The sequence below is a fragment of the Ambystoma mexicanum genome, chromosome 11 (genome assembly GCF_040938575.1).
Source record: "Ambystoma mexicanum isolate Mex_15411 chromosome 11, UKY_AmexF1_1, whole genome shotgun sequence".
Lineage (NCBI taxonomy): Eukaryota > Metazoa > Chordata > Amphibia > Caudata > Ambystomatidae > Ambystoma > Ambystoma mexicanum.
Genome location: NC_090934.1, coordinates 36,431,918 through 36,458,211, shown reverse-complemented (window position 1 = coordinate 36,458,211; position 26,294 = coordinate 36,431,918). Strand labels below are relative to the sequence as shown.

At 50.0% G+C, this 26,294-nt stretch overlaps 1 protein-coding gene across 4 annotated transcripts in view; it reads right to left on the bottom strand.

Annotated features, from left to right (window-relative positions):
* The window catches only part of LOC138503040 (myotubularin-related protein 9-like), a 564,386-nt gene that overhangs the window by 63,616 nt on the left and 474,476 nt on the right, over window positions 1-26,294 (bottom strand). For all 4 annotated transcript variants that reach the window (XM_069622476.1, XM_069622479.1, XM_069622478.1 and 1 more), the window contains one exon: window positions 20,075-20,216. In XM_069622476.1, coding sequence (XP_069478577.1) covers window positions 20,075-20,216 — 142 coding nt within the window. The remainder of the gene's footprint in view (window positions 1-20,074; window positions 20,217-26,294) is intronic.

Here is a 26,294-nt window from a genome sequence, read left to right as displayed (position 1 = left end):
GGCCACTAACACCCCCGACCAGTAACCTCCCCCAAACGAATTTTAGAATTGCAGGTGAAAGGGGCGCCCTCTTCTCGGCCACCCCTACCCCATGCGCTTACTGAAAGCGCATATGGCTTTTATGCTAGTGCAGCTGGCCAGACAGATACCCGCAACCCTCTCCGCTTGCTCCAAGCGACTTCGGTTGCCCTCAGCTAATCTTTCATCTCCTGCGGCCACTCCCCTGCTTTAAACGTTTGGTAGCGAAGGCTGAATCCTCCTGGCTACCAGTCGGATATATTTACCCAGAGTGGGCCATCTCTGCGCTAGTGGCATGGTTGCGAGCAACCCGTACCATTTATAAGATGGTTGTAGGTCAAAGGGTCGACAACCAAAGGATCGAATGGTCAAAGGGTCGACACCAAAGGAACGAAAACAAAAGGATCGACATTTTTTTAACATTTTTTTATCCTTTTGTTTTCGGTCCTTTGGTGTCGACCCTTTGACCGGACACCTTATAAAATATGATCCCATTTATGCCCAACAGTGCCCTATTTCCCCCTGCGCTCTGTTGCTCCGTGTCGTCTTGCTTCCATGGTATGTGCCAATCGATAAGCCCAAGGAAGCTATGTGTACAAACCTTTATCTCGCTGCTCAGTACCCCAATTGCCTCATTGCCACTTCTAAGGCGCCTACCAGCATGCCACCCTATGGTAGCCGGATAATACTTTCGTCCTGTTGCTTCCATGATGGAGCGTCTCTGCCGCATCCCCCGACCTTGGGCACAACCAGCACATCCCACTTGCGGCATCCCAGTACCACTCCCGCATGCATCCCAACTTGCAACCAATTGCTCACTAGTCCCTTGCGTGGAGACTATGCCGTTAGATGCGGCCACATGCGTGCTGCTCCACGGGCTCGTAAACCCGCTTACGGTTCACCAACAGTTCGCGCCACTTCCACGCCTAACAAGAACGCACTTAATGACAGACCTCGACATTTTTATTTTCTAAGTCCAGGGAAGGGTAACGCTATTTTATTACACCCATTTAACGCACTACACGCGTAGACCCCGATTCCTCTTCCACATGCAATATGGATATGGGTGTTGTGAGGGAAAAGGGCGCGGGCCCTTTAAGAAAAAGTGAAAGCAGAAGGGACACGAGGGGGCGGGGTAGGGAGGAGGGGAGGCGGGAAAGGGAAGAGGGGCAGTTGGTAGATTATAAAGTTGCAGTTAAGACGCACCCCCGAGTCCTCGTCTCATTCTGGCCTAATTAAGCCCACAACAACTGGCGACGAGCACGGAGGAACCCGCCTTCAAGGAGAAGGACCGCGATGCACAGCGGCGTCCAGGAGCGACTCAACGCCGCAGGCGACAGACAGCGATGCCGGTGAGGAGGTCCGGCGGCCCCACCCAGAGGAGAGCGGAGCGAGGAGAGATGCATGAAGCAGCCGGAGTCGAGGAGGGACTCGGCGCCCCACCGTGAAGAAGACTTGTGGCGCAGGAGGAGAGGCGCGGAGAATAGCCGGAGTCGAGGAGGGACCCGGCACCCCGCGCGAAGGAGACGTGTGGCGTGGGAGGAGCCGAGGAGGTGCGACCTGGCGGGACGACCAGAGGACTACTGAGCCATACGGAGGAGGAGACTAGATGCGTAAGAGCACGCGAAGAGGAGCCGGGTGCACATCGCCCACCAAGAAGCAAGGAGACGCTGCCCGCGTCCGAGAAAAGTCCTGGGCACAAGAAAGAAACGAAGCGCATCGACGCCGAAGCAGAGGAGGCCTGAGAAGGTCTGTAACAAGCACGCAGGTACGGAGAAAAGAGGGCCTGGCACAGGCAATGAGTGGCACAACAGTGATACTGTAACCAAAGTCATAAACCATTTGAAAGCGAGGGAACAAGGGCACGCGCCAGTCATAGTGAAAACCATGTGTAAACACAAACACCAATACAGCCGCAACACGTGGGAAAGAAGACTCTGAGTGCTGCAAAACAACCACGCCCAAGCACCGTCGACATGTCACAGTCAGGTAGCTCAGCAGTAGACACCACAGCGCCTCTAACACCAGGGGTAATGCCCACCAACCCTGTATCATTCCTACGCTGCCCGAACCCATTCGCACTAGAACCGCAGGACAATCAAGGCCAGAGATGGCAGGTATGGATGGATGAGTTCGAAGAATTCATGAGAGTAGTAGGAAACCAGGACGCACCGAACAAATTAGACATCTTCACAAACCTTGTCGGGAAAGACATCAAGAGCGTCATCAAGACCATCCCGCAAGCAGAGAGGACGACATACCCGAAACTCATTGAAGCCATCAACAGTTGTCTAGTAGTGGTTCTGAACAGAGACTACAAACGCTATATTTTCAATCAGTGCACCCAGATGCCCCAAGAAACAATCAGAAATTTCATACTACGCCTTCAAAGGAAAATCACATATTGTTACTTCGCCAACTTTAATGACGATGATACCATCCGCCTGAGAGTTATCGAGGGATGCCTGTCCTCAATATTCCGCAAACACCTGCTAAAGAAGCCGCTACCCCTCAAGGAGATAGCTGAACTAGCCAGAGTATATGAAAGGGTAGACATCCAGGCCGCCCACATAGAGAATCCAAAGAAGACAGACTCTATAGCGGCCATTACCAGCAGTCAACCAAGTCGCCAACCCGGCAACACATACAGACAGGACCAGTGGAACCCCATGAGACGAACACCACCGATAGACAATGCTACCATTGTGGCTTTGAATTCCCACACAAAGGTCAATGCCCCACCATAGGCCAAATGTGCATGAGGTGCGGCCAGGAAAATCATTTCCAAAGCATGTGCCGGGAAAAGGCACCCCCACTACCTGCTTATCGGCCGCCTAACCAACAAACACCAGTAAGGCCATTTGAAGCACCGAGACCCTTCAACCCACAACCGTACCCTGAACGGGAATATACTAAAACTGCCGCTAACCCCAGACCTACGGCCAACTCAGGGTTCATCAGAGCTGTAGAAAACCTGCAAGTAGAACAGGCAAATGAGACCTATGCCAACCAGGAGCAAATATACCGCATGCAGGCATATCCAGAGGAGGAACTCCAAAGGGAAAGCGGCACCAGAGACCCTTACGAGAACCCACCACTCGAAGAACAGCCGCTGGAAAAGGAATAATACACGGAATATGACCGCTACAGCAGAGAGTATGTCCGCCTTATATCTGACGCCTCAGACGACAGCACTGCACCTCGGGTGACAGTTCACCTAGGAGGAATCAACACACCGTTCCTAGTAGACACGGGAGCCACTGTCAATGTCATGAGCCACCAAACAAATGAACATCTAGCAGTCAAGTTCCCGCTACAACCGTCACACGCCCGCATCTTCCAATGGGGCGCAACACAATCGCTAACCTCCAAAGGACAGTTCACATGTGACCTCATTCACAGGGGTAAGAGAATCCAGACAGTGATACACGTCATCCATAGCCCAGCAACGGGAAGGTGCCTGCTCAGCCACAAAACCGCTGTTGCCCTACGCCTTGTTGACATCCACTACGATGAATCGGAACCAATTCAAGGACTCCCACCCAATGTCCAACACATACAGTCCATTGACCAGAAACCCCTAAACATCGAGACACTAAAAACCGCCTACCCGGGATTGTTCAAAGGGGTGGGCATGCTGAAGGGCAACGTCATCAAACTGCACATCAACCCGGCGGTACGACCAGTGCCGCAACATCCCAGATGGATAGGGTTTCATCTACAAGCCAAAGTCACCCATGAGCTGCAAACACTACTAAACAACGACATCATTGAGAGAGCGACAGGACCCACACCGTGGGTGTCCCCACTTGTAGTTGTCCCCAAAGCAGATGGACGCCTCCGCCTCTGCGTCGATATGAGAATCCCCAATACAGCCATCCTACGGGAAAGACATCCGGGACCAAACATTGAAGATATGCTAATAAGACTCAACCAAGCCACAAAATTCTCAAAATTAGACCTCAACCAAGGATACCACCTGCTGGTTATCGATCCTGAATCAAGACCCATCACAACATTCACGACCCACGAGGGCCTGTTCCGCTACAAATGGCTGAACTTCGGCATCTCATCCGCTGGCGAAATCTTCCAGGAAACTATCCACAGATTGATCAGTCCAGTCACCAATGCATTCAATTACAGCGATGACATCCTCATATTCGGAGTCACCCAAGACCAGCACGACTACAGTTGCACACGTTTAATTGCATTCTAGACGGCATCCGCCCTGATATCTGTTCCCAATGCATGCGACGTGCCAGCCTCTAACACCATTTTCCGCAAAATCATTACTATTACAGTTATTTAACACAATGCGCGCAGGAAAAGGGCAGAACCAGGCTGCCGCCACCTGCCCCCTTGGGTTAGCTTTCCAAATCCGCCGATGTATACCTCGCTAACACTGAACAGCAGGAGGCCGCCGCCGGGCCAACTCGTTTTGCTGCCCCTCTGATATCACAGGACGCCCGAAATGGCGGATCCTGCTGCCACCAACCAGCCCCCTGGGTAACCGCCACTCCACCTGGATGACTAACAGAAAAACCCGCCGCCTGAGCAAAAAGCTGCGACCACTGCAAAACACCCTCTAAACTTTTAAAACAGAAGGCGCAAGTGCAAACCATTTCTAGCGCTTGTTCTGGCCCTTGGAGTACCTCGTTTCTGGCCCGCCAGTGCCGAGCCCCACTTTCCCCTCTCTCCTAACCCTACTACTTACCCGACACCCATTCCTGGCTGCCGCGAACTTCCTCCTTGTTGGAACCCGCACCAAAACTGGAAACCCTCTTCCTCTGCGTCGAGAACTCTGCACGGCATCCCGATCAGCAACAAAACTGGAAACCTTCTTCACCTGGGTCAGGAACTGCACGGCATCCCGACCAGCACCAAAACTGGAAACTTTCTACCTGGACACACGAACAAAACAAAAATCCCTTTTGGTGTTGGTGTTCGTCCTTCTGCTGCCAGCTGGAAGTCCTGTGCGGCCGGCGCCCGCCACTTATACAGGGCTTGTCCCGCCCCTTTCTTTTGTTGCCCCTTCGCAGGCTTTCCGAGCACTTTGACACGCTTGGACTTATCTCTCCCCCTAACCCAGGGGAGAGGGAGGTGGAGGAGGACCCCGCTCCGGTTGTCGGGGTGCCTCTTCCATCTTGCATTGTCTTTCCGTCGTCACCTTCATTAGATCCGTCTTTCACTCCTCCTCACCAGAGGCGTAGCCAGGATTCTGTAACAAGTGGGGCCTGGAGCTAATATAGTAGGGCCACACTAAGAAGAGCCCGCAGAAGGAAGGGCACTTGTTCTGCCCCTGGCCAAATGCACAGGAGTGGCAGAGAGTAGTGGGAGTAGTGAGGCAGGGCAAACCAATCAAGGGGGCGGGGGTTCTCCCCTTGAGAAATGGTTTTAAATAATGGGTTAAAATAGTGCATTTTTCAGTATACTTTCTGTGATAAATTAGGTAAACAGCCACACAGTTTACAATCGGTTTTGTAGGGTAAGACAATAAAAGCCCATTAGATGCCAAGCCACCAACAATGCACAGGAGCATTTTCATAATGCCTTTGCCCACTATATGCCAGGACTCAGCAAGTGTGAAAAAGCATGTTCATATCGATTGTGCTCACACATGTCCATTCTGGTGCACCTATATATGCCACTAGTCCCACATAGGAAAATACTCCCGTTTGCTTTGTCCATAATGCCAGTAAGGATACTATAAGAAAGCATGTTTATGCCGGCTCTGCCAATACATGCCAGTATCCCCGTGTAATAACATTAATGCCAGTGAAAAAAAGCCATGCCGCAGTAAGAAAACATATCCTTGCTGGCTACACAAATCCCCCACCACCCAGAGAGAACTCTCATCATGATGTATTTTCTCCCTAACACCAGTACAAAATGTCATGCCACAGTAAAAACAAAACATTGCCTTGCAGGCTGCACAAATGCCCCCACCCCAATGTAAGAATACGTATGTTGCCTTTGGCATTGATACCAGTAATAAACTGCAATGCCATAGTAAGAAAACCTGCTCTTGCTGGCTAGCCGGTAAGATAGCTCAGCGGGCTGAGTGCATGCCAGTGTAATCTGAGTGTGATTCGCAGGTTCAAATCCTGGCAAGACCAACTCAGCTTTTCATACTTCAAAGTGACCTCCCTGAACTCTACCCTCCTCTATGGACCACATACTATTGTGTTGCTTTTGCACCTTGTTACCTCTCTCTTACTCTGTACTGTACTGTGTTTTACCTGCTCACCAAGTTGTACCAGCACCGTAGTACTTATGGGTTCGGGCGCTGTCAATAAATACAATCAATAAATAAACAAAGCTCATTAAATGAGTGCAAACTTCGGCTGGGTGATACAATTTATGTAACTATGTTCTTTGTACGGCGCTTTGCCGAAAGCACTGTATAAATGACATATCATTACACAAATCCCCCCATATAAGAACACTTATGTGACACTAATCATGTTATATTCCCCATGTAAGAATATTTATGTTGCCTTTGCCCTTAATGCGAGTACAACATTCCATGCCACAGTAAGACCCAGCCAGGCCAGCCCCACTGCAGTATTTCTCCCAACACCCCTCCAACCCCACCATCACATACCACTCGGGTGGTGATAGTGCGCGGTACAAATGTCCTTTAACATTAACATTAACATAAAAACACTCAAGATAGCTTTCCTTTGTCCAGAAACGGCCGTAAAACATGGCATGCTTGTGTGAAAAAATGTTCATGCTCCAATGTTCCTTCCCAAGTCCCAGCGTGCATACACACAGATACACCCACTAGTCGCACACCCACACAGCTGATCTGTCATTCACTGGAGCACCCATAACATTTGGTCTGTGCGCTCATTAATTGGTGCAGTGTACACCATTCACACTGCATTCATTCATAGGTGTGCACTTGCAGACACCTCCTAGCATACAAACATGCGCCCACTTACACACTCCCCCGCATGCATGCACCCCTACATACATTCATGCATACATGCCCACTTACACACTCCCCTGCATGCATGCACGCTTACATGAATACATACATACATGCCCACTTACACACTCCCCCGCATGCATGCACGCCTACATGCATGCCCACTTACACACTCCCCCGCATGCATGCACGCCTACATGCATACATACATGCATGCCCACTTACACACTCCCCCTCATGCATGCACGCCTACATATATTCATGCATGCATGCCCACTTACACACTCCTCCGCATGCATGCACACCTACATACATTCATGCACGCATGCCCACTTACACACTCCCCCGCATGCATGCTGCACGCATGCCCACTTACACACTCCCCCGCATGCATGCACACCTACATACATTCATGCACACATGCCCACTTACACACTCCCCCGCATGCATGCACGCCTACATACATTCATGCACGCATGCCCACTTACACACTCCCCCGCATGCATGCACGCCTACATACATTCATGCACGCATGCCCACTTAAACACTCCCCCACATGCATGCACGCCTGCATACATTCATGCACGCATGCCCACTTACACACTCCCCCTCATGCATGCACGCCTACATATATTCATGCATGCATGCCCACTTACACACTCCTCCGCATGCATGCACGCCTACATACATTCATGCACGCATGCCCACTTACACACTCCCCCGCATGCATGCTGCACGCATGCCCACTTACACACTCCCCCGCATGCATGCACACCTACATACATTCATGCACACATGCCCACTTACACACTCCCCCGCATGCATGCACACCTACATACATTCATGCACACATGCCCACTTACACACTCCCCCGCATGCATGCACGCCTACATACATTCATGCACGCATGCCCACTTACACACTCCCCCGCATGCATGCACGCCTACATACATTCATGCACGCATGCCCACTTAAACACTCCCCCGCATACATGCACGCCTACATGCATACATACAATCCCTGCATGCAGGCAAATGCACTTTATGTTAGTTCATGGTAATTATTGAAAGCATGGGCCATGCAAAAGCTGAGCCAGCAGTTAAGCCTTTAGCGGCAACATGGGGGTGGGGGAGGGGGTTACTGATATCCCCATGGCAGGCGTTTGCCCTCTGCCTCTGCCTTCACTTCACTGCCTGTTTTCTCACCTCGGAGAGGGGTGCATTTGCTTAAGTAAATACACAGCTCTCCAGGTGAGAAGTGTGACCCGTTCCACGTGGCAGGCTGGCTGGAGTAATATCATAGTGATGCCTTCTGCCTTGAAGTGGGGGTGGGGGGTGGCTTTAGCCCTCCCAAGCCCATGCCTGGTGCCGCCCCTGGCACTGTGGCCAGGAACCCATAATAATTGGCAATGGACTGAGACCAAAGCCAGGCTTTACTGCGGGTAGTCTGGAGCCCAGTGTACTTGGGAACCATAAGGAGGGTAGTGCGGCACCGGACATGGTCTGGAACTTGGACCAGGCTGCACTGAGTATTCCATAATCCGGTCCCATGGATACAGTCAGGAACCAGGAGGAGATGGGACGAGGGTTCCCAGAAACCAGGGGAGGCTACACCGAGGGTAGCCCGGAAGCAGGAGCCGACTGTATTGACAGTAGAGTGAGTCTGGCCCAGACAAGCCCGAGGGTAGTCGAGGACATAAACGGGCTGTCCTTACCTCGGTGGGGAGTCGGGACTCTAGAAAAGGCTACACTCAGGGTAGCCAGGGACAATACACTAGGACGTGGACTCCCAGGAACCAGAGCAGGGCTTGGCTGGGGTTGGGGGAAATGAGGGCCAGGCAGCACTGAGGGGACCACGTGCCCGACATTAGGATGCACTAGAAATTCTCACAAATCAGAATGGAGCTGCTCTGAGGGATGGGAGGAATCAGGACCCGGCAGCACTGAGGGTAGCTGGGAACCTGCATTAGGATGCACTGGGGCTTCTCAGGAGCCAGAATGGGGCTGCTCTGGGGGATGGGAGGAATCAAGACCCGGCAGCACTGAAGGTAGCTGGGAACCTACACTAGGATGCACTGGGGCTTCTCAGGAACCAGAATGGAGCTGCTCTGGGGGATGGGAGGAATCGGGCCCCGACGGCACTGAGGGTAGCTGGGAACCTACACTAGGATGCACTGGGGCTTCTCAGGAACCAGAATGGAGCTGCTCTGGGGGATGGGAGGAATCGGGCCCCGATGGCACTGAGGGTAGCTGGGAACCTACACTAGGATGCACTGGGGCTTCTCAGGAACCAGAATGGGGCTGCTCCGGGGGAGGGGAGGAATCAAGACCCGGCAGCACTGAGGGGTAGCTGGGAACCTGCACTAGGATGCACTGGGGCTTTTCAGGAACCAGAATGGAGTTGCTCTGGAGAACGGGAGGAATCGGGACCCGGCAGCACTGAGGGTAGCTGGGAACCTACACTAGAATGCACTGGGGCTTCTCAGGAACCAGAATGGAGCTGCTCTGAGGGATGAGAGGAGTCAGGACCCGGCAGCACTGAGGGTAGCTCGGAACCTGCACTAGGATGCACTGGGCCTGCTCTGGTAGATGGAAGGAATCAGGACCCGTCAGCACTGATGGTAGCTCGGAACCTGCACTAGGATGCACTGGGGCTTCTCAGGAACCAGAATGGAGCTGCTCTGGAGAACGGGAGGAATCGGTACCCGGTGGCACTGAGGGTAGCTGGGAACCTACATTAGGATGCACTGAGGCTTCTTGGGAACCAGAATGGGGCTGCTCTGGGGGAGGGGTGGAATCGTGAACCGGCGGCACTGAGGGTAGCTAGTTACCTACACTAGGATGCACTGATGCTTCTCAGGAACCAGAATGGGGCTGCTCCGGAGGAGGGGAGGAATCAAGACCCGGCAGCACTGAGGGTAGCTGGGAACCTGCACTAGGATGCACTGGGGCTTCTCAGGAACCAGAATGGGGCTGCTCTGGGGGATGGGAGGAATCGGGACCCGGCGCCACTGAGGGTAGCTCGGAATCTACACTAGGATGCACTGGTGCTTCTCGGAACCGGAATGGGGCTGCTCTGGAGAATGGGAGGAATCGGGACCTGGAGGCACTGAAGGTAGCTGGGAACCTGCACTAGGATGCACTGGGGCTTCTCAGGAACCAGAATGGGGCTGCTCTGGGGGATGGGAGGAATCGGCAACCGGCAGAACTGAGGGTAGCTGGGAACCTGCACTAGGATGCACTGGGGCTTCTCAGGAACCAGAATGGGGCTGCTCTGGGGGATGGGAGGGATCGAGACCCGGCGACACTGAGGGTAACTCGGAACCTACACTAGGATGCACTGGGGCTTCTCAGGAACCAGAATGGGGCTGCTCAGGACGGGAGGAATGAAGACCCGGCAGCACTAAGGGTAGCTGGGAACCTACACTAGGATGCAGTGGGGCTGCTCAGGAACCAGAATGGGGCTGCTCTGGGGGAGGGGTGGAATCGTGACCCGGCGGCACTGAGGGTAGCTAGGTACCTATCCTAGGATGCACTGGGGCTTCTCAGGAACCAGAAGGAGGCTGCTCCGGGGGATGGGAGGAATCAAGACCCGGCAGCACTAAGGGTAGTTGGGAACCTACACTAGGATGCACTGGGGCTTCTCAGGAACCAGAATGGGGCTGCTCTGTGGGATGGAGGAATCAGGACCTGGCGGCACTGAGGGTAGCTGGGAATCTGCACTAGGTGCACTGGGGCATCTCAGGAACCAGAATGGAGCTGCTCTGGGGGATGGGAGGAATCAGGACCCAGCAGCACTGAGGGTAGCTGGGAACCTGCACTAGGATGGACCTGGTCTTCTCAGGAACCAGAATGGGGCTGCTCTGGTGGATGGGAGGAATGGAGACCCGGCGGCACAGAGGGTAGCTGGGAACCTACACTGGTATGCACTGGGGCTTCTCAGGAACCAGAATGGAGCTGCTCTGGGTGATGGGAGGAATCGGGAACCGGCAGCTCTGAGGGTAGCTGGGAACCTGCACTAGGATGCACTGGGGCTTCTCAGGAACCAGAATGGGTCTGCTCTGTGGGATGGGAGGTATCAGGACCCGGTAGCTCTGAGGGTAGCTCGGAACATACACTAGGATGCACTGGGGCTTCTCAGGAACCAGAATGGTGCTGCTCTGGGGGATGGGAGGAATCGGCACCCCTACACTAGGATGCACTGGGGCTTCTCGGGAACCAGAATGGGACTGCTATGGGGGATGGGAGGAATCAGGAACCGGCGGCACAGAGGGTAGCTGGGAACCTACACTAGGATGCACTGGGGCTTCTCAAGAACCAGACTGGGGCTTCTCAGGCTGGGAGGAATCAAGACCCGGCAGCACGAAGGGTAGCTGGGAACCTACACTAGGATGCAGTGGGGCTTCTTGGGAACCAGAATGGGGCTGCTCTGGGGGAGGGGTGGAATCGTACCCGGCGGCACTGAGGGTAGCTAGGTACCTACACTAGGATGCACTGTGGCTTCTCAGGAACCAGAATGGGGCTGCTCCGGGGGATGGGAGGAATCAAGACCCGGCAGCACTAAAGGTAGCTGGGAACCTACACTAGGATGCAGTGGGGCGTCTCGGGAAAAAGAATGGGGCTGCTCTGGCAAAGGGGTGGAATCGTGACCAGGGGGCACTGAGGGTAGCTGGGTACCTACACTAGGATGCACTGGGGCTTCTCAGGAAACAGAATGGGGCTGCTTTGGGGGATGCGTGTAAACAAAACCCTGCGGCACTGAGGGTAGCTGGGAACCTGCACTAGGATGCACTGGGGCATCTTAGGAACCAGAATGGGGCTGCTCTGGGGGATGGTAGGAATCGGGACCCGGCGGCACTGAGGCTATCTGGTTATCTACACTAGGATGCACTGGGGCTTCTCAGGAACCAGAATGGGGCTGCTCTGGGGGATGGGAGGAATCGGGACCCGGCAGCAAAGAGGGTAGCTGGGAACCTATACTAGGATTCACTGGGGCTTCTTAGGAACCAGAATAGGGCTGCTCTGGGGGATGGGAGGAATCGGGACCCAGCGCCACTTAGGGTAGCTGGGAATCTGCACTAGGATGCACTGGTGCTTCTCAGGAACCAGAATAGGGCTGCTCTGGGGGATGGGAGGAATCGGGACCCAGCGCCACTTAGGGTAGCTGGGAATCTGCACTAGGATGCACTGGGGCTTCTCAGGAGCCAGAATAGGGCTGATCTGGTGGATGGAAGGAATCGGGACCCAGCGGCACTGAGGGTAGCTGGGAACCTACACTAGGATACACTGGGGCTTCTCAGGAACCACAATGGGGCTGCTCTGGGGGATGGGAGGAATCGGGACCCGGCGGCACTGAGGCTATCTGGGAACCTACCCTAGGATGCACTGGGGCTTCTCAGGAACCAGAATGGAGTTACTCTTGGGGATGGGAGGAATCGGCAACCGGCAGAACTGAGGGTAGCTGGGAACCTGCACTAGGATGCACTGGGGCTTCTCAGGAACCAGAATGGGCTGCTCTGGAGAATGGGAGGAATCGGGACACGGCAGCCCTGAGGGTAGCGGGGAACCTATACTAGGATGTACCGAGGCTTCTCAGGAACCAGAATAGGGCTGCTCAGGATGGGAGGAATCAAGACCCGGCAGCACTAAGGGTAGCTGGGAACCTGCACTAGGATGCACTGGGGCTTCTCAGGAACCAGAATGGGCTGCTCTGGAGAATGGGAGGAATCGGGACACGGCAGCCCTGAGGGTAGCGGGGAACCTATACTAGGATGTACCGAGGCTTCTCAGGAACCAGAATAGGGCTGCTCAGGATGGGAGGAATCAAGACCCGGCAGCACTAAGGGTAGCTGGGAACCTCCACTAGGATGCAGTGGGGCTTCTTGGGAACCAGAATGGGGCTGCTCTGGGGGAGGGGTGGAATCGTGACCCGGCGGCACTGAGGGTAGCTAGGTACCTACCCTAGGATGCACTGGGGCTTCTCAGGAACCAGAAGGGAGCTGCTCCGGGGGATGGGAGGAATCAAGACCCGGCAGCACTAAGGGTAGTTTTGAACCTACACTAGGATGCACTGGGGCTTCTCAGAATGGGAACCAGAATGGGGCTGCTCTGGGGGATGGAGGAATCAGGACCTGGCGGCACTGAGGGTAGCTGGGAATCTGCACTAGGATGTACTGGGGCATCTCAGGAACCAGAATGGAGCTGCTCTGGGGGATGGGAGGAATCAGGACCCAGCAGCACTGAGGGTAGCTGGGAACCTGCACTAGCTAATAGCACCATGGTCGAGCACCTGGGTCGTAATGAGGCCCCTTGTGTTTTATATAGCGCTTTTGTCCAAAGCGCTGTACAGTCGAAAACAGAGTGCAGTTCAAAATAGTGGTAAATAGACATCAAAACATCAGTGCATCAATGCTGGTAGCTGACAATCAAGAACAATTTATAAGGTGAGATTTCAAGGACGAGCGAAAGGTAGGATAGTCAGTGATAGAACGAATAGCCACAGGAAGGGCATTCCAGTGATGGGGGGCAAGAAGCTGGAAAGAGTGGAAACGGGACTGGGCACATGGTGGGCACGGGACATTCAGTCTAAAACGACCGGAGGAACGTAAGGGGTGAGATGGAAGGCAAAAAGAAAGAAGTGAAGCCAGATAGTCAGGTGCAAGCTGGTAAAGTGATCTGAAGACTAAACATAGAAACTGGAATTTGAGCTGAGAGTGCAAAGGTAGCCAGCAAGTGAGGCAAGTGATGAAGAAATAGAGTCGCAAGAGGAAAGATGGCAGAAGAGTTATAGATTGATTTCAGAGGAGTAAGACAGGAACTTGGAAGGCCAAAGAGAGTGTTGGAGCAATAGAAGAGTCGTGAAAAGATGAGGGACGAGATAAGATGTTTGGGTATCCTGAAAGGTGAGAAAAGGACAGACTTTACCAATATTGTGTAGATGGAAGAGACAGCAATGGGGAGTAAGAGAAATAGGGTGAACAAAGGAAAGATAGAGTCAAGGTAAAGATCAAGATTCTGAGCTGGGCGAGAAATAGTAAGACTAGAAGGTGGAAAAGATATGGAAGGAGGTGGAGGATGAGGTGGAATAGTGTTAGCAGGGACGAATAGCACCTCAGTCTTCCCTGCATTTAAGGTGAGGAAATGGGAAGCCATCCAGGATTTGAAAGCATCGAGACAAGCTATGAGGGTGTGGTGTATTTCATGAGTAAAAGAGGAGAAGGAAAGAAAAAGTTGTGCGTCATCGGCGTAAAAGTGATGAGAAAGACCAAAAGAAGAATTATAGGTGAGAGTTCAGAGGTATAAAGAGAAAAAAGAAAGGGACCCAAGACTGACCCTTGGGGAAACCCATGATCGAGGGGAGAGAGCAAAGAGGTCTGACCCGCCCAGGAGATAGTAAAAGTTCGATTTGAAAGATAGGAAGAGAACCAAGAAAGAAAAGTACCCCTAAAACCGAAAGAGGAAAGAGATTCCAAAAGCAAAGAATGGTCCATGGTGTCAAAAGCAGCAGATAAATGAAGCAGAATAAGGAAAAAGGAGTGTTTAGAGTAACAAATTGATAGAAGAGAGTTAAGTACACAGATCAAAGCAGTTTCAGTGGAGTGACGAGGTCGAAAGCCGGGCTGGAAACAAGGACGAAATGATAGGTCAGTGACGAAAGATGAAATCTGAGAATAAACAAGATGTTCAAGGAGTTCCGAAAGATATGGTAAGAGAGAAACAGGCAGAAAATTAAAGACAATAAGAGGGTTGGCCATAGGCTTTTTCAGAATAGGAATATTTGTAGCATGTTTAAAAGCAGTGGGAAAGACAGAAGTGCTAAAACAGGTGTTGAAAAAAGAAACAAGATAAGGTAGGAGAAGAGGATCGACTTTAGGAATAAGAGCAGGTGAGATTGGGTCAGTGGAAGTAGCAGTAGGGTGTGCTTTAGCTAACAAGTACTACATCAGGGACAGGAGAGAAATTAGAGATTAAAGCAGATGGAGTAGAATGAGGAGGAGGTACAAAAGTTGGGGAAGAGGAATTTAAATTGTCTTGACGAAGATACTGAACTTTAGAAGAAAAGAAATGAGCAAACTCAGAAGCGGACAAAGTAGAATTAGTTATCAGAAGAAGGGCGAGAAAGGAGCAGTGTTAAAGTTTGAAAGAGACGTCTACGGTGAGTAGATTGCGTGTGAAGAAGATCAGAAAAATAGTCACGTTTAGCAGAGGTAAGAAAACTGTCATAGAGGACATGATAAGAGAAATAAGCAGAGGGATTAGATAAGGATCTGGTTTTGAGCCAACAACTCTCTAGCCTACGTACAAGATGTCTCATAGCACGAAGATGAGTTGAAAGCCAGGGTTGAGAAGGTTTACGGGTAGGCTGAAAAGCAGAAAGAAGGTAAAGTTGGTCGAGACCAAGAGAGAGAGATGATGAGAGAATAGAGGAAGCCTCACCAGCAGTAAGAGAAGAAAAGTTTATTAAGGGGGGGGAATAGTAGTGCAAAAGTCAATGAAAAGTGAAGAGTTGAAGCTGCGTAAATCGGGCGAATGAGTGGTAGATGAAATCTGGGGAGCAGAAGGCAAGAGTGAAACCGACAGTAGGTGGTGGTTGGACAGATAAACAGGTAGAGCGAACACAGAAGAAGAATTGAACGTGGAAAGAAAGATTAAGTCAAGTGAAGAACCAGATATGAGAGTAGAAGGAGTGGGGAGAGGTAGGAGCAGGTGAGAGTCAGGAATAGAAAGAAAAGTAGAGGTCGGGTGAGCAGAAGAGAGATGAAGATTAAAGTCTCCAAGCAATACCACTGGAGTTGGGCTGGGCAAGATGTGATAGAGGAGAAGATCAATGTCATCACAGAATGAACCTAGTGACCTTGGGGATGATAGATGATAAGAAAGGAAGGAAGATGGTATTTGGGGCGTCCTCGGTCTCGTCTCCTGTTAAGTTCAAAACTGTTCGAAAAAATTATACTGATCGATCTAACTGAATGGATCTCCACCAATAAGATTCTCCCTCCAAATCAAATAGGATTCAGATCAAACTCCAATATTACCCATAACTCATTGATATTGGTGTCAGCCGTCGAATATATGAATCAAATAAAACAATCGGCTTTATACGGAGCGTACATTGATTTCAGCACAGCCTTTTATACTGTCATGTGCAATAGGCTGTGGTCTAAGCTATTGGATAAGGGGTATTCCTGGTGGACTCTTGCACATGAATACCCTGCTCTATCGTGATACTAGCATAAACATTTGACTGAACATTCAGGGTAAACTATCTGAATCTCTTCCGACTAGCTGAGGAGTTAAACAGGGTTGCATCCTGGCTGCAACCTTGTTTAACCTACATTTAGCTGACCTGCCAGGAGCATTTCTAAATTTCTAAAATCTAGGTCTTGCCCAGTTAAGATAGGCAACCAGTATATAAATTGGTTAGGTTATGCAGATGACCTGCTGTTGTCAGATCAAACGCAGGTCGTTCTGCAGACCCTGTTGGAATGTCTTGATAACTGCACAAAGGATAATGGCTCATAGTCAATATTAATAAATCCCAAACAATGTCTTTTAGAGGTAGATGGCATTGGGCAGGGCCTGTGTATCAATGGATATATGACTCTCTGCCAATGGAATGGGTAAAACAATACAAATGCCCAGGTGACGCAGTCGAGGAAAGTCTAACCTGGAAGCCCCTGGAATGATATCAAAGATAAATGCCTGAAAATAATCAATGCAAGAAGTGCATTCATTCGCCGCAACGGGGGAATTTCAATACAAACAGTATTGTTGATGTATTCAGCGAAAATCACTCCGGTCCTCATGTATGGGGTGGAAGTGCGGGGTCACAATCTAATAGAGGAAATTAACAGTGTTGAAGCAAAATGCTGAGAATATTGTTCCACGTAAGCTAGGAGTCTGCCAGTCGAATTCCTCCGCTTAGAGTTCAAAGTTAAGAACATATCAAGAGTAAGCCTATGGTATGAAAAGTTATTATTGTTAAACAATGGTACTGTTATAGAGAGCTCTCTGAAAGCATACGCACTAATAGAATCATTTGAGTATATGGGTACTATTGCTAAAGTCTGGAAGATCCATACACCATGGTTTAGAGGCTTTAGAAGAGAACAACATGTTTCTAATTGTGGTCCAAGTAAACATTGGATGAAAGAGAAAACAACGTCCTACAGTTATGAAATGGACCTAATTAACCCAGCAACTAATGGTAACAGCGGTCGAACTATATCTTACATTATGACGCGAGACTTATTGCTGATGTACGCGATGGCCTATACTAGTAATGGGATAGCCAGACAGTATCTATTGATGAAATTTAATAGATGTGCGGTGCTTGCCTCGATGGGTGCACAGCTTCACATAAGTCGGGCTGCACGGTTATGTGGGTTATGTGGTAATAATACAGTTGAAAGTTTCGAGCACTTATTAACTGAATGTGAAAGCTTGAATTATATCAGAGCAGATTAACAATAAGTGGGACCCAATTGCGACAGTTAATCCATGGCAAAAAGAACATTAACTTGATGCATTTCCAGGTGAGATGTTGTATGCAATGTCAAGCGATATTAGAAGACCTGCAGAGAGACATGCTATTCTAAAGTTTTAAAGACGTTTTAATATTTTAAAAGGTGTATATTGATTAACTATTTATATTGTTAAAGTGATGATGTAGGTTGTTGATTAAGGTTCGTTTTTAACGAATAGTGAATGTGTCCGCTTGACGAAGTGTAATGCCACGGGTTGACTGTCTTAAGTACTGATGTCTGTGCAGCAGGGGTGTTGCTAGGTCTGGAAAAGACCCGGGGCTACGCTAATGTCAGAACTGTCGGGACTGGGGGCTAGCTAGCATTTTGGTTGTAGCTCCTGAGATTCTGTCCGGGGCTACAACCAAAAGACCAGGGGCTATAGCCCCCTTAGCCCCCCCCTAGCAACGCCTCTGCTGTGCAATAATGTTTTATACTGTAATGACGTGCATATATACAAAGTCGGCTGGGCTAAAGGTATATTAAATAAGTACAAATAAAGTAAAGTAAGAGCAAGTGGCTGATAAGAGTGGATCATCACCTGGGAGAAGAGCAACCGAATATTATATGTAAACAAGCCCTCAAATTGACTGTGTGGGCATCCATTTTATAATGACTCTTTGCCGCTGTGCAGCAATGGTTGCAAAGTAACACCACTTGAAGGATGACTGGACAGTGTTCTTTTGAGGCTTTGTCCTGCCTGAAGGTAACACAGGCTTTCACTGTATCACTGCATTACCCAGAAGGCCATTGTATTACGTCATTCACCAAGTTGAGGCCGCTTCACTTCATCCCAATCTATTCTTTTTACTTTGTAGTTTTTCCTAAAATGGCCGCCCTAAGGAGTCATTTTGAGGGCTCATTTATCAGCCCACAATCTTTAGTGACGCTTTACATTAATGACCCCAGCTAGTTCCATGCCCACCATGGTCGCCCCCAGGACACCGGCCATGCTAGGCGCAGCCTCCCCAATAGCTAATGCGGAGGGCATTCATATTGCACGTTCTCTGGAGCCAAGGAACGCCAGGTTGGCACACTGCCTGGGAGCAAGAGTTGTATAACACAAGAGAGGTAGCCGCCAGTATTGATTTGATCACACTGTTAGTTGTGTATGATTTCCTATTCATAAAGGATGTATTGGCATTGAAATACTTGCCAAAGACCCTGTACTATGGTCTGGGGTAGATGTAACAGAGCAAAGTAAGAGCAAAGAAATCAAGCGGTCTGTAACAATTGCAAGGTTAAACCAGCCTGGTTTCATTGGCTATAGTCTAAGATTTATCACATATTTTTCTCATCTTTTTCAGTCCTGGATGTAAAAAATTTAAGGGGATACATCGTGGTTTACATGTTTAAACAAGTGATATAGAGCATAAGTCTCATAATGTTAGTAAACAATATTTTTAGAAAACCAACGATTTAAAACTCCATATTTAAACAAAATACAATTGAGTACCACAGTGAACAAACACACGTCCAAAATCAACATAATCTTGGGGCTATAAGCTAACAACGATATCTTTGTGGAGAAAGGAATAGTGTGTGTCCTCAAAAAAGACCCAGCCTAGTATAGGTCTAGCTGCAGCAAAACAATATTGACCAATCCTAGGTCTACGTCGGGAGTGGGATTCCCTGAATTTATTGTGGACGGGCTGCCGTGGAGCCATGTCTTTGGACGTTCGGCTCCCAAATGTGGTGCCTTCTTCCGGTCCTCAGGATTGTGTCGACCTTGTGCTCAGGTCAGGGGTGGCAAGGGTGGGTGAAGTGAATTACGCTCATCGATGCGCAGCGGTGCTGGTCGCAGCAAATCCTTCTGTAGCGGGGCTGTGTGATACTGTAGACTTGAATCACAATCCAGGAGGGATCTGGGCTGCTTGGTAACTGTGCTTGGGGTCAGTCACAGTGGTGCATGCTTGGCGGAGGGCCGTGTCTGTAGTTTGGTCAGGTGCGCTGCCGTGATCAGCAAGGATGAATTAGCCAATGTGCTCATGTCCAATTGGTCACAGGCGTTGTCACCATGTATATGAAATCTATCTGTTTTGCATTCTGTTTCCTGGATAAGAGTATGAGTGAACAACTGTAACGTTTCAAAGTGTAACAACTGTAACCTAACAAATGTATCTAAGCCTACTTTCTTGGGCCGCCTATTGTAACCCGCAAACAAGCCTCCTTAAACGTCCTAAAGCGCCTCGTTGCCTGTGGGCTGTAGTGCGCTCTACAAATACAAAATAAAATAAATAAATAAAAGGAAGGATCGTATCTGTGTCTTGCTGTCTCGGCGGGAAATGGCTGTGATATCACTAGATCCAGGCACAGTACTGGAGGCAGCTGCTGGTGGCTCAGTACGCCATGGTGAACCGACCTGGAAACAGCTGAGTCATTTTGAGGGCTCATTTACATATTTATATGTAACATTTCTATGTGCCAATGTGCCTCTGATCATTACTTCAATGTTTTAACAGCAACATGATGCATGGTGCCCCTCCTTAAGTGATTGGCTGATTCTGCTGTCAAGCAGTCTTGCCAGAAGACATTCTGGCATCAGTGCCCTGGCGCCCAGGCAAGGACTGTGCCATGTACCCGCCGCAGGAGGTACTTACCTGCAGCCACTCACGCTCGATCAGGGCCTGGAATCCTGCGATGGTCCTGCTCTCAGGGTCGAGGATGAGTTGGGCGAGAGCCGTCACCAGCAGGGTGGTGTCCAGGCCCTCCCCTCCGTGCACCAGGACGCAGGCTTCTTCCCTGTAGTCATGGGAGAAAGAGAACACAGAGTGAGTGCAGAGGAAGTGCGGGCCACTCCTCACCAATCCTTCTACCACCCTCCTTCCCAAGACAGACATGATCCCAACCCAGTCTCTCCACACTCCCTGAGAGAGACCTGGAAGGAAGCACCTACCCGAGGCCGGGCATGACCTGGCATGGCGCAACGCCAACCATGTGATGGGAGGTACTAGGGCCTGGCCCTAATGCTTGACACCCCTTGACGCTTTGAAGGTACATTAACTGCTTGGGAAGCAGCCCACAATCTTGAGCTAGTTTCATGCCCACCATGTTCACCCCCAGGACACCTGCCATGCCGGGCTCCCCCCTCCCCCCCCAGTAGCTGAAGCGGAGGGCTTTCACATTGCACGTTCTCTGGAGCCAAAGTTTTTAAAAAACGGAATGCCAGGCTGGCACGCTGCCTGGAAGCAAGAGTTGAACCATCGGTCAGCTCAAGGCACCGCCATTGACCCCCTGGTGGAACGGGCTCTTTGTTGTGATCTACACGGTGTGTGGAGCGTTGGGCTTGATGTGGAATGTTGTGCTGTAAGACTCCTGGGGATTCCACCTAGTGTCAGTGGGGACCTGGAGCTTGTGTGAGTGGGGGGAACCGGTGGATGCTTCACTAAGTATAAACTTGACCTACATGTGCTGTACTCATTTCCTAATGTACTTACCTGAACCTGTGAACCCAGGACAGTTCTTCCTGTCACTTGGGGCTCCAGAGTGATCTGTCCTATATAAAAGGCTCATATCTCAACGCTCCATACACTCACACACAGGTTGAAGTAAGACCAGTGTAGATGGTGTCTGATGAGTGCAAGGGAAGGGTTGCCCAGCTGCAAAGATGTGTTGCAAGGGTCCCTTTAAAGTGAGCCCCTAAGATTGGGAATACACAGCTCCCCATGTTTCATTGCTAACCTGCTGATGTTTGAGTATAACCTTAGAATAGACATATGCATACAACCTCAAGGCGGTGAGACTGTGCGAAGGCATGGGATCTACAAAGCCTGAGCCTAGCGGGGGCGCACTGGAGCGATGCACATGAAGGGGTGCTGGGTATGCACCCAGGTAGTTACAAGTGAGGGTGCAGGGGTAGCAACAGAGGAAGTGGGGGAGAATTAGATTTGAGTGGTGCGATTGGTGAGATGTTTTTTGAAAAGTGGGGTCTTCAGTGTAGGTTGGAGGGGGTCAGTCAAGGCCTGTTTCCTGTTTTTCTCCCTTGCAGTTTCTTTTTTTCCAGCCTGGCGATGTTGCCACTTCTGGTGGTGCGCTGGCCTCTGGAGAAGGTGAATTTTACGGCCAGTGCAAGTGGTGCTTGGTAGTGGATGCCTGCTGTCTCGCACGTGATGCTGGCTTGACAGGGAAGCCAGTGCAGCTCCTCGAGGATGTATTTATTTTATTAATTTCTTTTTCAATTTATGAAGCGCACTTAACCCGCGGGCATGAAGGAGCTGTTACACATAGGGGGCGTCTCAGTCAGGGGTCCACGCTCAGGTTTACACAAAGAGCCGCGATTTTAGGATGGAGGTGATCTAGTGGAATTTTGTCCGTTCTGTGATGAGTGGTGGAGTGCGCGTGACGGCTTTCAGAAGAAGCACCGTGGCATCTGGGACTCCTGTGCACAGGTGTTGTCTAAACCTCGCGGCAGGGAGGGAAAGGCTTGAGTTTGCAGAGGAGCGCACGCTAGTGCCATGCTGCTTGGGTCTTCCTGCCGACGCGACGTGCGTCTTGAATTAGTGGTCACAGTCGATAGTAAAGCTGAGAGATTTTGCACTGGGAGAGAGTTGAGTTGGGAATCCATCGAGCTTTGTGTCAGTCAGCTCATTCTGGACTTGGACATGCTTGGTGTGGTTTCAAGGACAAAGGGATTTTGTCTTTGTCAGTTTGAGCTTCAGGTAGGTGCTTAACATCCAGGCAGGTGCTTGAAATCTAGATAGGTGCTTAACATCCAGGCAGGTGCTTGACATCCAGGCAGGTGCTTGGCATCTAGGCAGGTGCTTGACATCCAGGTAGGTGCTTGACATCCAGGCAGGTGCTTGACATCTAGGCAGGTGCTTGACATCCAGGCAGGTGCTTGACATCCAGGTAGGTGCTTGACATCCAGGCATGGATGAGCGACAGGCAGACAATACATCTTTAGGTACAGCTGCACACAGTGCTCCAGATAAGCTGAAGTATTTTGCTCCCTATTTTTCAAAGTTGGGAGTAAAATGAATTTTTAGGGAGTAAAAAAGTAAGCCCCACGCCCGAGTATTTTTCGTAAGCGAGTAAAAATATGTTTTAACTATAAAACAAATGTATTAGTCATAAATATTTCTTTGCGCCTAGTTATTCATAGGCAAAGATACATGTTTGCAGCTTCATACCAGGCAGTGATAATAGGAGTTTGGTCATGTAGCACTGCCTGTACAACTGGTCCAACTATGCTCATTGAGGTTTGTGGGTACAAGCTACGAGACCAGCTCCTATGTGTCCGTTTTCTAATTTGTTGGGAGTATTTGTACTCCCTGTTTGTATTTTTTGGCAGTATTTGCCATTTTTTTTGTGAGTAGAAGTGGGCGATACAGCCCTAATCTGTAGGGCTGGCTGCGCCTGATCTGTGCGTTGGTGTATCCCGATGTCAGTGCTGGTAAGGAGTTACCCCAGGGGTTTCATGTAGAGGGTAAAGATGTCCGGCCTTTTGCAACTCTGAAGGTTGCCGGGCAGGGCTGGGATCTGTGGGGGTTTATCTGGAGGAGTTGGTCGGAGCTTGAGAGGAAGGAGGTAAACAGCTCCAGGACTGATCCATAGAAGAAACCCCGGCACTTGGTGAGGATGTTGAGTTGCGCTTATTGATCATCAAAGGCAGCCGAGAGGTCGAGTAAGATGAGTACGCAGGGGTCTCCTGTGTAGGGTGTGTAGCCTGTCATTTAACTTACTTGGGTGGTAGCAGTCTCTGTGCTGCATCCTGGTTGGAATCAGGATTGTTAGTCCTGTAGCATATTGTGCTGAGGGATCCTTTGGTGCAAGTGGATAGCGACGTTCTCAATCACTTCCCCGAGTAATGGTAGATGCGGGATGGGCCGATAGTTGGCCAGAGTAATAACAATAGCATAAAAATGATATCAGGTATCAAATAAACAAGTGATTGAGGACATGTAATTGACATACGATTCTTACCGACTCATGGTGGTCACAGCATAGTACAAGTCTACAGTAGATGCCAAGAACCAGTAATTGCAGGACAAAGTGACAAAAGGGGTGAGCGGGTGGTGATGGCAGGGAGACAAGTTCACCTAGGTAAGGTGAACCATGAGATCCATAAATCACTCCCTGTTGACTTAGTCATAGGGTCTAGCCGCACATATCCAAGAAAGAGTCTCATATCACTCCTGGGTTTTTCGATTGCTTGAGTTATCAATGTAATAATCCAGCTGTCTGCATTTGGGTCTGCAGATGTCTTCCAGTGTTGCTATATTGCTTTCCTCACACGCTGTGAGCCTCTTAAAAACCTGACTTTCTTTGGTTTGGGTAGAGTACTCAGGTTTCCCCATCTGCATGGGTGGGCATGTCATACAGTCCCGAGTATATTCTTTGCATTCTAGACCTTGTACTTTTGCATTTCCCTTTTTACATTCAGGACATCAAGTGCCAGAATTCACAGGCTTGTCATCTCCAAGTATGCAAACAAATGGATTTACATGATGTCTCATTTTAGTACAAGTTTGACTTCCTCTGAGATCCCCTTGCAAAATAATGGGCCTTGGAGCAGAAACATGTCGAGCGAGGTCTGGTGGACATTGCATCTTGATCTGGCAGGCATTGATGATCCAGTCGAGTGAGGTCAGGAGGACATTGCAGCTTGATCTGGCAGGCATTGATGATCCAGTCGAGTGAGGTCAGGAGGACATTGCAGCTTGATCTGGCAGGTATTGATGATCCAGTCGAGTGAGGTCAGGAGGACATTGCAGCTTGATCTGGCAGGTATTGATGATCCAGTCGAGTGAGGTCAGGAGGACATTGCAGCTTGATCTGGCAGGCTCTGATTTTCCAGTCGAGTGAGGTCAGGAGGACATTGCATCTTGATCTGGCAGGCATTGATGATCCAGTCGAGTGAGGTCAGGAGGACATTGCAGCTTGATCTGGCAGGTATTGATGATCCAGTCGAGTGAGGTCAGGAGGACATTGCAGCTTGATCTGGCAGGCTCTGATTTTCCAGTCGAGTGAGGTCAGGAGGACATTGCATCTTGATCTGGCAGGCATTGATGATCCAGTCGAGTGAGGTCAGGAGGACATTGCAGCTTGATCTGGCAGGTATTGATGATCCAGTAGAGTGAGAGCAGGAAGACATTGCATCTTGATCTGGCAGGCTTCTGATGATTCAGTCAAGCAAGGTCAGGCAGACAGTGCAGATTGATCTGACAGGCTCTGATGATCCAGTGGAGCAAGATCAGGAGGACGTTGCAGCTTGCTCTGGCAGGCTCCGATCATTCAGTCGAGCGAGGTCAGGAGGATATTGCACTTTGATCTGGCAGGCATTGATGATCCAGTCGAGCGAGGTTACAAGGACATTGCAGCTTGATCAGGGAGGCTCTGATTTTCCATTTGAGCGAGGTTAGGAGGACATTGTAACTCACAATCCTCACTGATTTGTAACAGTGTTAATGAGTGGAGGTCTTGGATTCCTTGTTAATCCAGGGCTTGAGCAATCTTTTTAGTTACCATATATGCAGTTTCCAGTCCCCTTACGTGCTTGTTTCCAATGCACATTGCCATAGAAATGCTTTTTATTTATTTCTGGCTCGTGCCTGCTTGCCTCTTTATAAGTCTAGATATGCTCCCATCTTGTCCTGCTAGGACAGTTCACTATTCTTTCAAAATGGAGCAGCGTTCCGTGGAACCCAAGACCTCCACTCATTAACTCTGTTACACATCGGTGAGGATTGTGAGTTACAGCAAACTCCCAGGAGACCTTGAAACATTGGGGAAAAGTCTTGATCTTAAAGGAAAATGTCCTATGTTTCCCTTAGTCTTTGACTATGTTGCCATTTCTTGGTAACTTTTGAACAGTGCCCAATGTACCTTTCAGTACCGTGCACTGGGGTCCTGTTTGTTTTATGATCCTAGGCACCATGAAAGGATTTTTTGGTAATGTACGAGTGTGCCTGGGATGAACCTGTGGCAGCAGTTACTTTTCATAAATGGTTTACTTCTTTTTACGGAATCATATTGCGTTTACCGCTTTTGGTTCAAGACTGTGGCCAGGCCCGAAAAAAATGGCTGAGCCACAAAGTCTTTTATTCTGTCCCCTGGCCATTTTGTCCCTTGCCTTCACCCATGTTGAGTAACCCGGTTTTCCTTATTTGGGCATGCAGCCTCCCACGAAAACTGATCTCTTTCTCAAGCTTCTGCCTGTCACTTGTGTGTGCACAGGAAGCGGGTTGGACTGTGTGGTCCTAATCCACACTACTGGTGCCCGAATGTCTGGAGTGCCTGAATAACTGAGACCTCTGTGGACCTTGATTGGACCATGGCTGGGATGCCTGCATGAGAGCAGATCGTCGTTTGGAAGTCCTCGATTTTGGCACAAAGTTAATCTTGGATAAGAGAAGGGACTCTGCATCCATTCCAGGTCAATCACCAGAGTTTTCACTGAATTACCGAAGGAGCCAAGCCTCTTGCATGGAGAAACAGACTTGTGAAACCACCGGAGATGCTTTGGAAGGTTCTGGCACCCTTCCCCCTCTGCTGTCCTGTTGGTCCCCTTCTTTCTTTTTTGCCAAGGCACTTCACCCCTTTGGAGTAGTGGGAACAACTACTATCAGCGCCCCCTGCTTACCCACCGAACAAGTCCTTTTGGAAGTGTTCCTGGGCCATCCAGTGAACTGTCCAGCTTTACCTATGGGTATTCCGCAGAACTGCTGCCGTCTCGAAGTTGCACCCGAGACTTGTGACATCATTTGCTTGTGGTCCTGTGCATTATCCCGCAAAATTGTGCAGGCCTAGCTCCTCTAGATCCCGAATTAGGAGAGTGCGTAACACTGACTGCATCTGTGATTCCCGCGTCACTAGCTGTTG